The sequence below is a fragment of the Dermacentor silvarum genome, chromosome 6 (genome assembly GCF_013339745.2).
Source record: "Dermacentor silvarum isolate Dsil-2018 chromosome 6, BIME_Dsil_1.4, whole genome shotgun sequence".
In the NCBI taxonomy this organism is placed as follows: Eukaryota; Metazoa; Arthropoda; class Arachnida; order Ixodida; family Ixodidae; genus Dermacentor; species Dermacentor silvarum.
In genome coordinates this window covers 108,008,368-108,023,153 of record NC_051159.1, presented here as the reverse complement: position 1 = coordinate 108,023,153, position 14,786 = coordinate 108,008,368, and the positions used below count along the sequence as shown (strand labels likewise).

General features: G+C 42.4%; 1 protein-coding gene across 1 annotated transcript in view; it reads left to right on the top strand.

Moving 5' to 3' along the window:
- Positions 1-14,786, top strand: part of LOC119455820 (methylcrotonoyl-CoA carboxylase beta chain, mitochondrial-like) — a 30,564-nt gene that overhangs the window by 305 nt on the left and 15,473 nt on the right. Inside the window, exons 2-8 of the mRNA XM_037717296.2 lie at positions 74-140; positions 582-666; positions 766-867; positions 5,167-5,294; positions 7,444-7,556; positions 9,968-10,081; positions 13,320-13,384. Coding sequence (XP_037573224.1) covers positions 74-140; positions 582-666; positions 766-867; positions 5,167-5,294; positions 7,444-7,556; positions 9,968-10,081; positions 13,320-13,384 — 674 coding nt within the window. The remainder of the gene's footprint in view (positions 1-73; positions 141-581; positions 667-765; positions 868-5,166; positions 5,295-7,443; positions 7,557-9,967; positions 10,082-13,319; positions 13,385-14,786) is intronic.

The following is a 14,786-nucleotide window of genomic DNA, read 5'->3' as shown; positions in this document are numbered from 1 at the left end:
GCGGACCTTTTCTTTCCGTTGATGTGTGTCGTCGCCTGGCAATTATGATGCAAACTTACATTTTTTCTTAAAGGAAAATTATGGGCGCATGAAAGCACTGGTGGACAAGCTAAAGGGCACCGTGGAGCAGATTACGAAAGGTATGGATGCTGGTATATTTCTTTCCGGGTCTGATTTGTGAACATGCAGATATTTAACTAAGGTTCATTCTTCTGAGCCGCCGCAAACCGTTCAAAACGAGTGACGGCGCATGCGTTAAAAAAATAAAAAGAAAGTTCAATATTGTTTCGCATTTATCCACAACGTTTCCTGTATTTCTCTCTCTTATTCCTCCTCCCCCTTTTCCTATTTTGTTCCCTTTGTTAATATGACATGTCAGCAACGTCTCACTCGCTGAATGAGAGCAATTATGGCCTACATACCGGCGTGCGACGAAAATGTTAAGGAAGTCTGCAAATTTCGTTAAAAATTTCTTTTCGTCTTAAGACTATAGTGCTGTTCAGGGTTTTCGGGGTTTTCTTACAGAAAAAAATAGAGACCTGTGCTTATTGTTGCTGTCCTTCCTTTTTTATTTTTTTCAGGAGGTGACGAAAAATCTGTTCAGCGGCACACGTCAAAAGGAAAACTTATGGTTCGAGACCGAATAGATACATTACTTGACCCTGGGTGAGTAGCCCTCATTTGAAGCCACTTAGATATGAGTTCGAACAAAAACTGGCTACCAACCTTTAAGTATGCCCTCTCTTGGCTGATTGTTCACTACAGGAGCCCATTTTTGGAGCTTTCTCAGCTTGCAGCTTTCAACGTTTATGGGAAGGACATTGTTCCAGCTGCAGGTATTGTCACAGGCATTGGCAGGGTCTGTGGGTAAGCACCAGCTTTTTGCTTTATGATAGTGCATTTTCTTGCATGCGTAGTGGATTGTGTCATCATCATTAATCAATGTACTGCACCCAACATTGCTGAGGCTGACATGTACTTTTGCTCATAGTACAGCAATAAGTATGTCAGTTACACAAACGCTGAGATACATTTATACTTTATTCAGAAAGAGATGAAATTGATGTGCTAAATGTTGCCATAGAGACTCATATAAATGGCCCTTTCGATTAAACTAGCCATTCACTTATTCGATTCAAATAAATCAACATGCACATTGGTAGAGAGTTATTTGTTTTCTCCATGTGTAGTACAAAACTGAAATCACATTTCTTTTAAATCAAGTGAGCAGTGTTTTATTGAAGTGAATGGGATGATGTTTCAGTATCTCAGACGAAGCAGTCGTTTGTTACTTTAAGCAAAACAGTAATTGTCTGCTTGAGCTATAAGATATGGGACACCGAAATTTGCATTGAAGAGGTTGCTCAATAGCTGCGCCAGACATAATAGGTCCGTTCGATTCGCCTGCACCACTGTGAACCAGTTCACGAGGAGTTCAGAAATTGTGCAGTTCGATTTCTGTGGTGCAGGCACAGCGCGACACTCAAAACGAATGTCCAGGTGCAGACGTGGTGCAGGCGTTATGTTATGTCTGACTAATATGCACGGAGTGCGTAAGTTTGAGAGGTCCTGAACTACAGGTATGATTGCTGTCTGGAACGTAAATACACACCACACTTGCGTAGATACATCAGACGTGCATAAGCGGGGTTTTAACAGCGATCGCGCCAGTGTGCTGTGTCGTCTGCTGCGCTTCTGCCGCGCACCTGTACGCCTGCACCAAGGCGGCACCGACAGTGGAGTGGGTGCAGCAAAACCATGAACCAGCCCTGCACCTTTCCTGCACCTTTTGAAATGAACGGCGTGGTTTAGCGGACGCCATTGCTGCACCGCTGAAACGAATGGCAGGGTGCAGCACTTCGTGAACTGGTCCAGGCGGTGCAGGCAAATCGAACGTACCTAATAAATGTGTTCCGCAAGGCTTAATCTTAGTGGGAAAGTTTTATATATCTTCACGTATCAAGTTCACAAGTAATCATTGCTTTAAGAAAAGAAGAAAAATTCAGGCAAGTTCGCACTCGGTCGCGCAAAGCTTAGGCAAAGTGAAGCTTACTGGCTGCTACTGCTAGGTATGAACTTGGTTGCTGCTAGGTCTTAACTTGGTTTAACTTAACTACGCATGTAGGAAGGGATTCTCGAGCGATTATTTTTGGAGGTACCTTCCCTTTCGCGACATTTCGCGTGACTAGCGTTGGACGTGTGGGGGCCTACGAGCGACAGCGCTCCTGGCATGCCAGAAACGCAGGCAGGCTAACCAAGTTTGGTACAGTGCCAAGAATGCTGTCGCTTGCCGACGCCAAACGTGTTGGCGACATTTTGCGCGACTAGCGCTGAACGCTGTCGCCTACGAGCGACAGCATTCCTGGCATGCCACAAACGCAGGCAGGCTAACCAAGGTTGGTACAGTGCCAAGAACACTGCTGCTTGCTGACGCCAAACGCGTTGGAGGCTAGCCGCTCGATATCAATCAGCCCGCTTCGCTGTGTCTTGAGCTTTGCACGGCCTAGTGCAAGCTTCGCCTTTTTTTTTTCTCCTGGCTCAGCGTGCCGCGGAGAGAAGAGAGGCAGGGGTCGGGAAGGCAGGGAGCTGGCGAGGATACGCACGCGGTCTCCTTTTTTTCTCTGTTGCCATGGCTACCACGGCTACGCACCACAAATTACGGCTGGCTTGAACAGCTTCGCTGTTAAAAAAAAAAAAAAAGCATCTCCTTTTATATTGCTTCTGTACTGTGTGCACTGCTCATGCAGGGGTGGAGTTATTAAATATCCCACTTTTGACGTTAAAGATGTTCGTTTTCAGTGTTGACTAGCGGTATGGATCTAGCATGAAGGAATGCAGTGAGAGGGAGAGTATTTTTGCAAGACCGTTAACTGGCTTTGCTGTTTTACATGTGGACATTTATTTTGAAACAGCTTCTTTGATTGTTTCGTGTTTAACAATAATGCAATATTTTTCTCAAGAGTCTGCATTATTATTTATAGCATTTCAAAATTGGCACACTGTAAGCAATGAGCAGAAATACAGTTCAGGTCAGTGCAAAAAATATTTTTGCAACAAAATTAAGGACACCTGAGTACAAAAGTGTGTGTGTCATGATAGAGGGGGTTATCCCAATCCACTTTATAAACTTGTTCACATTGAACAACTTTGGAAGCTATACAGGCAGCAAAGTCGGTTTGTTCTGAATGGAGTAATGTCTAAAGGGGCTCGGGATCTTTCTTGGACGGTGTGCAGCATGTGCGGCTTTAACGAGCATCTCCTGATCAATCTTTTCCAACAAAAGAACTTGTCAGTGAGCCTTGTATGAGTGTAGTTATTTGCAGTCAAATGCTGCTGCTGCCATGCATGCCTTTGTGGTCTTCCCCTCCTTTTCACCATTTAAACCGTGCTTGAAACTGTGCTTCTGCCATGTCAACAGAAGCAATACTCGCAATGCTGTGCCCATCGTCATGCAAAGCTTTGGTATCAGCTAACCTCGTGATCATGTGGCACTTCTCTCTGTTGCATGCTGCCTGATCTCGTAGGTCTTAGCTTTACTGCTTTGGAGTCATTTCCCACCACTAGATGGCGCCACTGTCATATTAGCTGAAGTTTATTAACATAGCATAAAGACAGAGAAATGTTCAACATATAAGTGTTATGGGAGGAGGTCCTAAAGGAAATTCTGTCAGGAAGAGCTCCTAGTGAGATTTCTCTGCATTTGTTTCTTCCAGAGGCAGTGCTTAATTATGATGTTTAAAGTAATGTACTCATTGGACATCATGCTTACAGCTGTGTAATGACATGTACACATTAGCGGCAAAACGCGCGCAGCGCGGCGGTGGTGGCAACAGGCGCGCCGCAAAAGCAGCCGCGAAACAGGTTTTTCTTGCCGTGGGAGGGATCGCTCCTGGACCGATTTCTTGTGGTTTACCGCGGATGAAGGCAACCAATGAGAGCGGCCTGCTTCCGTGACGTGCGTGCGGGAAACTGGCATCATGCCGTACCCGCCAGACCGCTCGTTTCGTATTCACATCCGGTGTTAGCAGGAAACTCATTTCGCACACGCGTCAGCTCCCGGTATAGTGTACTAGAATATTTGTCTAGCTCCCGTACAGAGCTGACGGATAGTTCAAGAAGGGGAGAGGAATCTATGCTGTCACGTGACTGCCGCAGCTGCGTGTTGCCGCCGGCGCGTTTTGCCTCTAGTTTGTACGTGCCATAAGAGTAAGCAAAAAAGTCATGGAAGCTTTAAAGAGCCAACGAAAAGGGCAGACATTCAGTTGAGCTAATTTGTTTGCTCCCAGTTGCATATGAAAGAGTAACATTTCGTTGAGATGTTCATGAAAATATTGTCTAGTGATCCCCTAGTGTTAAAAATATGTTGCAGAGTCTCTTAATAGGGACTAAACTGCAGACAAATGCAGAATCATGAAAATGACTAAAGACAAAACTAAAGACAAATGCCAAATCTACTGACTGATCATGAGGGATGCTGTTGGGGGCCTTCCCCCCATTTTCTGTGTGCCTTATAAATCCCCCCTAGAGGCTACTTTGGACCTGCCCCTGGCTGAATCAGCTTAGTTTGGTAGTCAATTAATGGTTCAAAACTCTATATTTCTTTGGTAGAAAAGGGTTGGTTATAAGACATAAAATTTTGACCAAGCTTTTTGTTTTGAAACTTCAGGCCCATAATATGGCATTGATAATAACGTCAGGCTGACGTAGCCAATTTCATATCATTTTCCTGCATTTAAGCCATTGTTATGCAGTGAAACTTCCCAAAAGTTGCTAGGCTGTCTCTTTGTGTACTTTTGAATCCACTATGTAATAACTTGCTATTGGTAAACAGTTAAATAACACTGAGCAGGTGTTTTCCGAAGTTATAACATCAAGGGAAGGTAATGCAGAAATTTCTAGGCGTCTTTCATTCTTGCATCCTTTCTGGCTTGCCCTTTAAGCCTCCGCTTAGGGTAAAACCAGCGTGTTCACAATTTCACAAGTTTCATCCATCAACCCTGATAAAAATAATATTTTTGTTCAAATGGGCTACTTATGTGAGGCAACCCTGATACAGTGCTGTACATGAAGCATTTTGTATCCAGTCTTTGCAAACTACGTGCACCACTGCACAAGTGACCAGCTAGCATCCCAGTGATGAAAATGTTCTTTCTTTTTGTAAAACAGAACAGAGTGCATGATTTTCGGCAACGATGCTACTGTGAAAGGTGGTACCTACTACCCGCTGACAGTCAAGAAACAGCTTCGGGCGCAGGAAATTGCTCAGCAAAACAACCTCCCTTGTATTTACCTTGGTAAGCTAGCATTCGATAATGGCTGAAATCAGAAAAATACAAGCAAGAAAGCTTGTACTGTTATATGCCATAATTGTCGAATTTTAATGCTAGAGCTTTGTTGGCATTTTGTGTAGCATTAAAACTCACACTAGCTTTTTTTTAACTTGTTCTGCTTGATTTGTTCTGCATGTTTTTTTAACATAAACTTGTTCTGCATGATTACTGTTAGACTGAATAGCAGGGAATGAGGAACGTCGTTCTGCTTAGTAATGTGGTACGTTTCAAACAACTATTGATGTAGTCAATGGGATTAAAAAGTAAACCTGGTGCAGGATGTATTTTAAATGTACACAATGTCTTGATTTGCTGTTACGGTTTAAACTTATGTATAGATGACGTAAAAGTTAAGTAAGACAATTTTTCTTCCATAAAATAAATAAAGGGATGACACTGCATGACGACATTGCGAAGGAGAGAGCAAGCGATTTTTCACTGCTTTTGGCACAAGATTGTAAATTTCATACTGCATGCAGTGCAATAATATTTGGCTCACATGTTCATAGGAACCTCGCTAACAGAGCGGCAATGTTTTCTTACTGTGTTCAATAGATCTTTCAGGGCCCCTTTAATAAAAGGTTGGCAAGCCACTATGATGCCAATACATAGCCCCATTTTATTTTTATGATATGTGTGTAGGTTGCTAGGTTTCGAGTAGAACCATGCTGCATTCAGTGCACCAAGGATGACAGCAGTAAAAGTAGTCTTTAAAAGTATGTGCAGGCTTGCTAAGACAGATTGCTTGCCTACAGTATTTGTCATCCTGACATGCAAGGTATTGTCAGCTTTACAACGAAAACCTATTTATCTCTATCATTTGCAATATGTTCTGCTAGAACAATTCCAATAATTGTTGTATTTATCATTGTTTCGGTTTCTTGAAAAAACTTTTTCTAGGTCCTTGTAAGTACATGTTTTGCATGTGTTCGTCTGCTTCCCTGTATATGTGATATTGTGGCTCTAATGTACCTTTATAATTGTGTAAAGCCAATCAGCCCAACAGTCAGCCAACCTAACAGTCTTTCACAAGCATATTACAGTTAAACCTCGACATAACGAACTTCAGCATAACGAAATTCTCGATATTACAAAGTATTTAACTTTTCATAGCTTGTCCATAGAACACCATATATTTTGAACATCAATATAACAAAGTGTGTTTGCACATGATTTCAAGGTAATGAAATTTCAGTACTGTTGCGAAGGAGTACCGAGACAATAAATGGAAATTTCCAAGTATGAAGATGGCCAAATAGTTGAATTATACGCGGCTGTGTGCGAATGCACCTCTCAAATCGCGTATGCCAAGAAGGATGGTGGATTGATGAGTGCTGTGTGTGGAGAGGAACGAGCTAGCAATCAAGTGAGGAAAGGGGAGGGGAGGAATGGGAAGGTAGACCCACGACTTCTTTTCTAGTGTGACCATGGCTGCACGTGGCTGTCAGTGCAGCGGAACACATACGCAGCTCATGCGCCTTATTTTAGGAGTAATCTGTCACGTCTGCAAAGACTGGGTGAGTTGAGATGGCATGGCATCGCACACTGTTTTCCCGTGCGTTTAGTGCTGGAGGTTGCATAATCTCAAGTTTTGGAGATGCGTTGAAGCGAGGGGCAGACAAAGCATTCACTCCATGCTGCCGGCGCTTTTCATGATAGTGTCGTCCCACTGTGGGCAACACTATCAGCCACAGGGGCGGAGTGGACATGAAAGCGTGGCTGGCTTTGCTTTGTACCGCCGATGTGAAAGTACCGTCGACACGGCATGAAACCGCATCTGACTTCGCCGACTCTCAAATTAAGCAACATTTTTTTTTATATCATTCAAATTTGCTTTTTTCGATTGCCCCATAATTTGTAATTCATTGTTTTGGGGCCCTTTTCTTGCAAGAAAAATCTATTGGTGACTGTACTTATTCTCATAAAACATGAAATTTCAATATAACAAAATTTCGTTATAACGAAGCAAATTGCCGACTTTACCAACTTCATTATAACGAATTTTAACTGTATATGTTTTACGTTATTGGATTCAAGCAAAAAGCATAAGCTTTAGGCTTGCTTCTCTCACAAAATACCTGATGTTTCTTTCTTCTCTCTCGCTTCTGGACAGTCGACTCTGGTGGAGCCTTTCTGCCAAAACAGGATGAAGTGTTCCCAGACGTAATGCACTTTGGTCGTTCCTTCTACAACCAGGCCAACATGTCTGCAGAAGGTATTCCTCAGGTAAGCTCAGAAAACTTTTGCTGCAACACAGTTGGAATGTTTACACAACTATGTCGTAGCCTTAGCCAAAAACCTTAATTTCATTAACTCTGTTTCCTTGCTTCTGAAGTCCAAAATGCTGTACAGCCTCCCGGAACTCTTCCACTGACTGAAACATTGTTAATAAACATTACACATAATAATTCAGTGATGAGACACATCAGTTGTTAGTTTTTATGTCATGAATGTGACATAGCACACAAGCATGTGCAGGAAAGAAGCATCAATATCCACAGATTTAGGGCTTGTGGATATCTATACTTTGAAGCCAAATCTCAAATGAAGCTTTTGGAGTCTTTTGTGGCACTATCTTGTTGACAAATGGTGCTTGCCTTGTCCATTTTTCCCCCCCCCTTTTGCCCTATTCTGTTTTTGTACTGCTCACTGTTTCTCAATGTGCAATTTTGCCAGGCTGCTCAACTTGCTACACTTTTCAGTTTTCTTTTTGATATCAAATTTGGTAGTTTATGCCACGCACATTTGCTCGCAGTGCTTACTATTTGTGTAAAGTGAAGTGATTGAAAATTTATAGAGCTCTGAAAAGATTGTACATGCAAAGGTGGCAAAGCTGTGCCACTGTGACATATTTTGTCAAAACCATAATTTATTGTGGTAGTGCTTTCACATTTTCAGTAACTCAGCTGATCACACTTTTTGTCAGTAGGAGACACAAGCAAAGTGATGTTTGGTTTATTGCATGTAACCTTTATCTGTAAATTAGCAAAACAAACACTTGCCTGTTGCTTTGTAAAATGAAGCACTGAAGGCAGGCATGACTAGTATTACCCCCCATGTTGTTGTGCTATGTAGTTACTAGGAGAAAATGGCAGTGATATTGCAGAACTCCAGTATGTAATCAGCATTATAACTTAAATGGCATCTCTTATTAACTCTCAAGACTGTGTGGCCTGCAATTTAAAATTTGTGCTCATGCATCTAAACTAGACAGAGAAAAATCTTTCAGGACTTGCTTGCCAGCTCTTTTTGCTCTTAGCGATAGAGTCTTGAAAGCGAAAGCAAGAATGATTTAATCTACACATCTGGTTTGTTCCTTAGACTCGCTTATGTGGGAAATACCTTAGTCAGAAACTGTGTTTGATGTGTTCCCACACCCTTAGGCACCACAGGGATTGTCCCCACTTTGCCGACAAAATCTACGCTGTGAAATACTGGCTTGGTGGAAAAGCAAATGAAGTGCTTTCTTGCCTCCCTTGTCATCTATACAAACAGCATAAGTACTTGAGACAGCACATTCCTTTGTTACAGGCATAGAGATAGTTTGATGTATCAGAGGTATAGCAGTGAGAATGCAGCACGAAACCTCTGCAGTTTTGTGTCGATCTGCAGTAGAACTACCATGATAGCTGTGGCAACTTGTGATACCTTATGTACCTTGCAGTAAACACGTGATGACCTTATGATGATGTGACTAGGTTGCCTGAACCTAGTGAGAGCACTGCACCTGTGCATAATGAGTGGCCAATTTTGGTTACATTCAATGCTTACCTGCACCATTTTTTGCTAGTTAACATGCTCCTGGACCACGTCTTCTGATTATGGCCATTGCCATATCATGGCAGCATCGTTTTGAGCAAAGGACAGGCCCATATAGCCATGATAGAAAAGTGACCTTAATGCCATCCCATTTGGTGCCCCGTTCTGGTACTGAATAGTATGCATCCTAACACTTACAATTTCATGAATGTAAATGCAACTGTCATATTAAAGGTATGTGATCCCACTTCTAATGACCCCTGAAATGTGCTACCATTGGCATTATGATTTGGAATCTATGGTCCTAGATTGTCTTCTGTGCATTCATTATTTTTTCATTTTATAATAGCTGGATGATGCCATGATGTGATGGCAAAAGCACAACACACAATGTGAGGCTTAGCATATAAATGCATCTGCAGCTAACAAATGATGCAGTTTTCTGCAACATTTGGTACAGGTACCTTCAGTTGTTATGCCTTTTGTTTGCTTTTGCTGAACCGGAGGAATGACGCGTACACCAGAGTTCCCAGAACTGGGGAAGCATTGGGGGCAAGCGTACCCCCACAGGTTTCATTGCAGGGAGGACACTGCCCCTACAGCACTAAAGGCCTACCTCCATCTAATGTAGTAATTTTAGCCTTGGTTTTACAATAACAAAAATGTTTGTGTAGGTGAAATGAACCCTGGATCCTGTCCCCACACTCCAGAGTCCCTGATGTATGTTGTCTTCGTTGGAACATCACTATTTATTTTTTAGTAATTAGTTTTTATCTTTTCTAATCACTTTTTAATGGGGAAATGTGTGTTGTTTGGCAGCATTGGTCGCTGAGTGTACTAAATGCTTTCTATACTTATATTTTTCTTGTGCCACATAGATTGCTGTTGTAATGGGGAGCTGCACTGCTGGAGGGGCATATGTGCCTGCCATGTCAGACGAAGCAGTGATTGTGCGAAAGCAAGGGACCATCTTCCTAGCAGGACCTCCATTGGTACGCTTCATTTTACAGTGATATTTCTCATAGTCTCGTACACAACATCCATCACAGAACAGGCATGTGGCAGTGGGCGAAGTACAAAAATTGGAGCTTTTGATGTGTGTGAGTGCATGCAGTTTATAATTGATAAGGTCATTGTGATGTAACTACAGTTGATTCATGTTATAAGGAAGTGGGTTATAACAAACTACAGGGAACTCTCGTTAAGACAAACACGATTAAGCCAAATTCTCGCATATAATGAACAGCATGGGAACATTTGTTTGATTTTCCATAGACTCAATGCAAAAAAAAAAAAAAAAAGTCTGCTTATTATGATCCCCCTCAGATGTACTCTTTGGTTAAGACGAACATTCAGAGTGACCACCACCGCTACCGATCCTGGAGGCTAGGGTGCCTCGACGCACAGCGCCCGGGAGCGCGCGCATTGAGGCACCATACTAGAGGCCTGTGGTGCACACCGCCCGTGGACAGAGGCGAAAACAAGAGGGAAAAAAAAAGTACAAAAGAAAAAGCGGAGAAACTCTCCTGGTAAATGTTGTTTCCCAGCGGGAGCATGTTGTTTCTCAGCGGGAGCATGTCTTTTCTCAACGGGAACAAGTGACCTCTAGTCATCATACGGATCCTACAGGCTCTCCACCGCGACTGTGCGAGCTTGAACTTCCGTGAACTTTTTCCAGCAGCACGAAAGCACAGAAGGATTTTAAAGGTTATCAAGTGAGATGACGTCGTTTGTGGCTGCTCGCCGATTTTCACAGAAGCGACAAACATCCATCACGGACTGGATGAAACCAAGCAAGAGTACCATGTTGCCAATTATTTTTTGGAAAGCACTCCTGTTAACACGAACTTCTGATAAGACAAAACAATTTTCGTGGTTCCTTCGAGTTCGACTTAAAGAGAGTCTACTTAATGGATATGATGTAGTCATTATCCCCCCTTAAACACATGCATTTAAAATTTTGTTTTAATAATCCAGAATTTCGTAAAAACGGATACAACAAACCATTCTTAGTTTAGAATAAACATTTACCAATCAGTTACTTTTCTTTCGCAGTCCATGGCAGGCTGTAGCATCAATGTTGGCTTACCTGGTCGTAACCATGCTGCCCTCATCAAACTGCTAGTGGGCAGTGTTGGCTGTAAAGGCGGATAATGTTAAAAACAAAGTAATGGCCATAACAAAATACAATCGAACCTCAATACAACGAACACAGACGTAACAAATTACTGGAGATAATCAAGTAACCTTAAAATTATTCTTTGAGACTTGCATCTGTAATGCTTAAATGAGTATCGGATCTAATAAAGGTATTTTCCTGTTCGACGTGGCTTCGTTAAGGTGAGATTCGTCTGTATTTTCAGCACTCTCTCCCGATACATTGTCAAGGTTTTACTGTATTCTGCATTTTGTGGTTATGTACTTGTGGACTATGGCTTAGAAACAAATCTGTACTTGGGGGTTCTTCTGCTTTAGCTAGAAATCCTTTGTTACCTCTGCCGCAAGTTACTACCTATGTGATGGCATGGCTTCCTGGGTGATGGTTCCACTACTCACCTGGTCGTCGAGGGCCCACACAGAGGCATGTGGTGGCTCTGCGGCAGTCATTATTAAAGCTTTCTCATGGCCTTGCATCAAGTACTCACACCAACCAAAGATGCAAAGTGTGAAAGGGACACTGCATTAGCAATACTAATGGCAATACGAATAGCAATACGAATAGTCTGGTGAAGTATTTTTTCAACATTTGATTTGTACTTATTTGACAAAAAATGTTGGTTATTAGCACAGTAAGTGAACGGTGAAGTTTTCCTTTTTAAAATTTTGCACCTGAACTTTGGTCAGTATGATCTCACGATTTTGAAGTATTTTCACATTTTTGGTCCCAATCTTGTTAAAAAAAACTGCTCAAAACTCACTGGATTGAGTATTAGGTTTTTCTTAGAATGTGATGAAATACTTGTTTATCAATAAATTATTAACTAGTCCTGAGCAGAATCTGTCCAGATTGTGTGACATCACTAAAAGTTAGCGCAGTAACCTCAAGCATGTCCTTCACTTTTTCATCTTTCTTGGTTTGACTGTGATGATAGTTAGTCTGGCATAAATTTGACTTACAGACATGTAATTCACAAATCTAGCTTAACTTGACATTTCTATTTAGTGTCCATTGTGGGCTCATTCTGCATCTCCCTGTGCGGCGTCGGTAAATCACCCCAAAGATGCGATGTGATAGGTTGCGGTAATAGACCCACCACAGGTTTGAGCACTGAACCGAAAGACCTGGCCCATTCTTGCTGTATGTATGGAGCTCTCTCTCTCCGAAGAACACGAGATGCCCAGGACGGTTAATGCATTTATTGCCTAGAATACTACGCCATAAGATACAGCACAGCTCTTAAAGGCACGGAGCACACTCAGTATCGAACAATGGTTCTTACATGTGGGCTGAGGTGTGTCCACAGACACTACCTAGCGCTTTCTGCCACCGACTCTTGTCAGTGACGGTTCCGACACACACACAAAAAAAATGTAACGTGCGTACCGAACGCCTGATACTACGCAGAGCAACTCGGCAAGCCACACTGATGCAAGCTGGCAAAGCATGTGAATGCCCCAAGGCTGGAGCGCTGATGGACATAGAAAGATGGTTGCTCAGGCATTTGGGAGTTGCCTCGCACAGGCGAATGAGCCTGGAGTCGGTGGCACAGCAACGACTGCGCCCAGCGGACTGGAGGAACTGCCACTAAGAAGTGGTAGTTCATCATGTGTTCAAAAGCAGTTTGTAAGAAGGACGTGCACAGCCTGCATGTTCTAGTGGGTTGCAGAACGCTTCACGTTTTTGGCGAGAAAGTGCCATCAGCTGGATGTTCTGTCTCCTGCAGCACATTGGTGCCAGTGTGGAGCATGGAATTGTAGAAGTTCCTTATAAAACATTACGTCAGCCTCTGTAGCTGTGTTGGAGGTGCGGCTGTAGCTGACTCCATGTATTTCAAGGTAAACTGTCACACCACCACTCCTTTTGTGTCGATGATGTCGCCAATTGATTTTGTGCTGGGAGCAGGGTATTATTTTCTAAAAAATTGCATTGCTTGTCCTGTTGCTGACACCACAATTTTAAGTCCTTTATATACGTTGTTCCTCTCTAAAAAAAACATTTTCACCATTTAATCAGTGCCAGCAAGTTGAGCTTGGTTTCAGTGTCGTACAGGGACACCTTGTTTGTTTCAGGTGAAAGCCGCAACTGGGGAAGAGATTAGTGCAGAAGACCTGGGTGGTGCTGATGTCCATTGCCGGTGACTACAGATGTTCTCATAATTTTGGATGCTGAAAGTACTTTACAAACACGGGCTTTCTGTACACAAATTCAAGTGCTCACTTTTGGGTATGAACATTGAAAAATAGTTTACCACTTGGTAGCTAAAATTGATTAAAAACGTTTATACAATAAACTGCCTTCAATTAAGCTCATTGGGACAAGCAACACTAGTTCAAATTGGGCAGTGTTTGAATAAAAAAATAGTGCTGTAAGTACAGGAGTACTTTTTAGGACATTTGAATGCAGTCAAATTAGAAGGTAGGTCAAATGAACCAGTGTTGAATTATTGGATGTCAACCTTAGTTGAAAAATTAATGACTTACAAAGGAGATGCGGTCATGTCTGTGCTACTAAAGTTGAAAAACAGGCAAGATAATGGTACAAACACAGTCAAGGTAATAGAGAACTTTATATTTTGTGTACGCAAACAGATTTGGGTACCCAAACGGACTGTTGCATACACAGAGCGCCACACCCGGCTTGCGTTCTTTTGTACAGCTTTAGGGTTCTTTTGTGTACTTTTTTGCATTCTTTTGTAGGCCCGGCAGTTTGCGTCCCCTAACCTTACCACGCAATATCTAAAACGCCCTAATGGGTACATCTTGCAGCTGCTATGCACACAAGCTGATGACATAGTGCTCGGTATTTGCATTTACTAGCATTAAGAGGAAGCTTGCGCTTGAAACCAACTCTTATTTTGCTATTCTTGTTCATACAAAGTTAATAGCTATGCTCATTTAGGAACCACTGTACTGATTTATGTGAACTTAAGGTATCGTATGTAATAAACAATAAAACCTTCAGACTGCAATGCACTGTCTATGGTAACCAAGCACATGCATGTGCCATGACAGCTTTGTTTCCATAGGTATGGAAGTGCATAGTTCAGATAAGCCTTCTTGAAAAAAGGATTTTAGTTAGATGCAGCGCCTGCACTGTCTGCCCTATACCCCTTCACTCCGCCTTCGCTTCCACGCTAACCGGCACCTCTTACCACAAATGCCCGTTCACATGCTCATTGGGACACGGAGAGGATGGCTTTCCTGTAAGCCTTAGTTGCTTGGTTGGTGAGCTGTCCCAATATTGAAGTGTGAAATTGGTGAAGATCTCATGCATTCAGAACATGGTTGCAAATGTAATGTGAAGTGCTTTTTTCTGGTCAAGTAATTACACATGAAGTTTGCACTGTTTGCTCAAAGACAGTACTCAGCATTTTTCTTTGTAACCATGTCTAGTTCAGACCGCTGTGGCTATACTATTGCATGTTGTGTTGTTGGGCCTTTTTTCTTTAATATTTTCAGAATTAAAATTATGGAGGTACTGGGATCGATACCCCGCACCTCCACCAGTGTCGCAAGATGCGAAGAACGGCATACAGA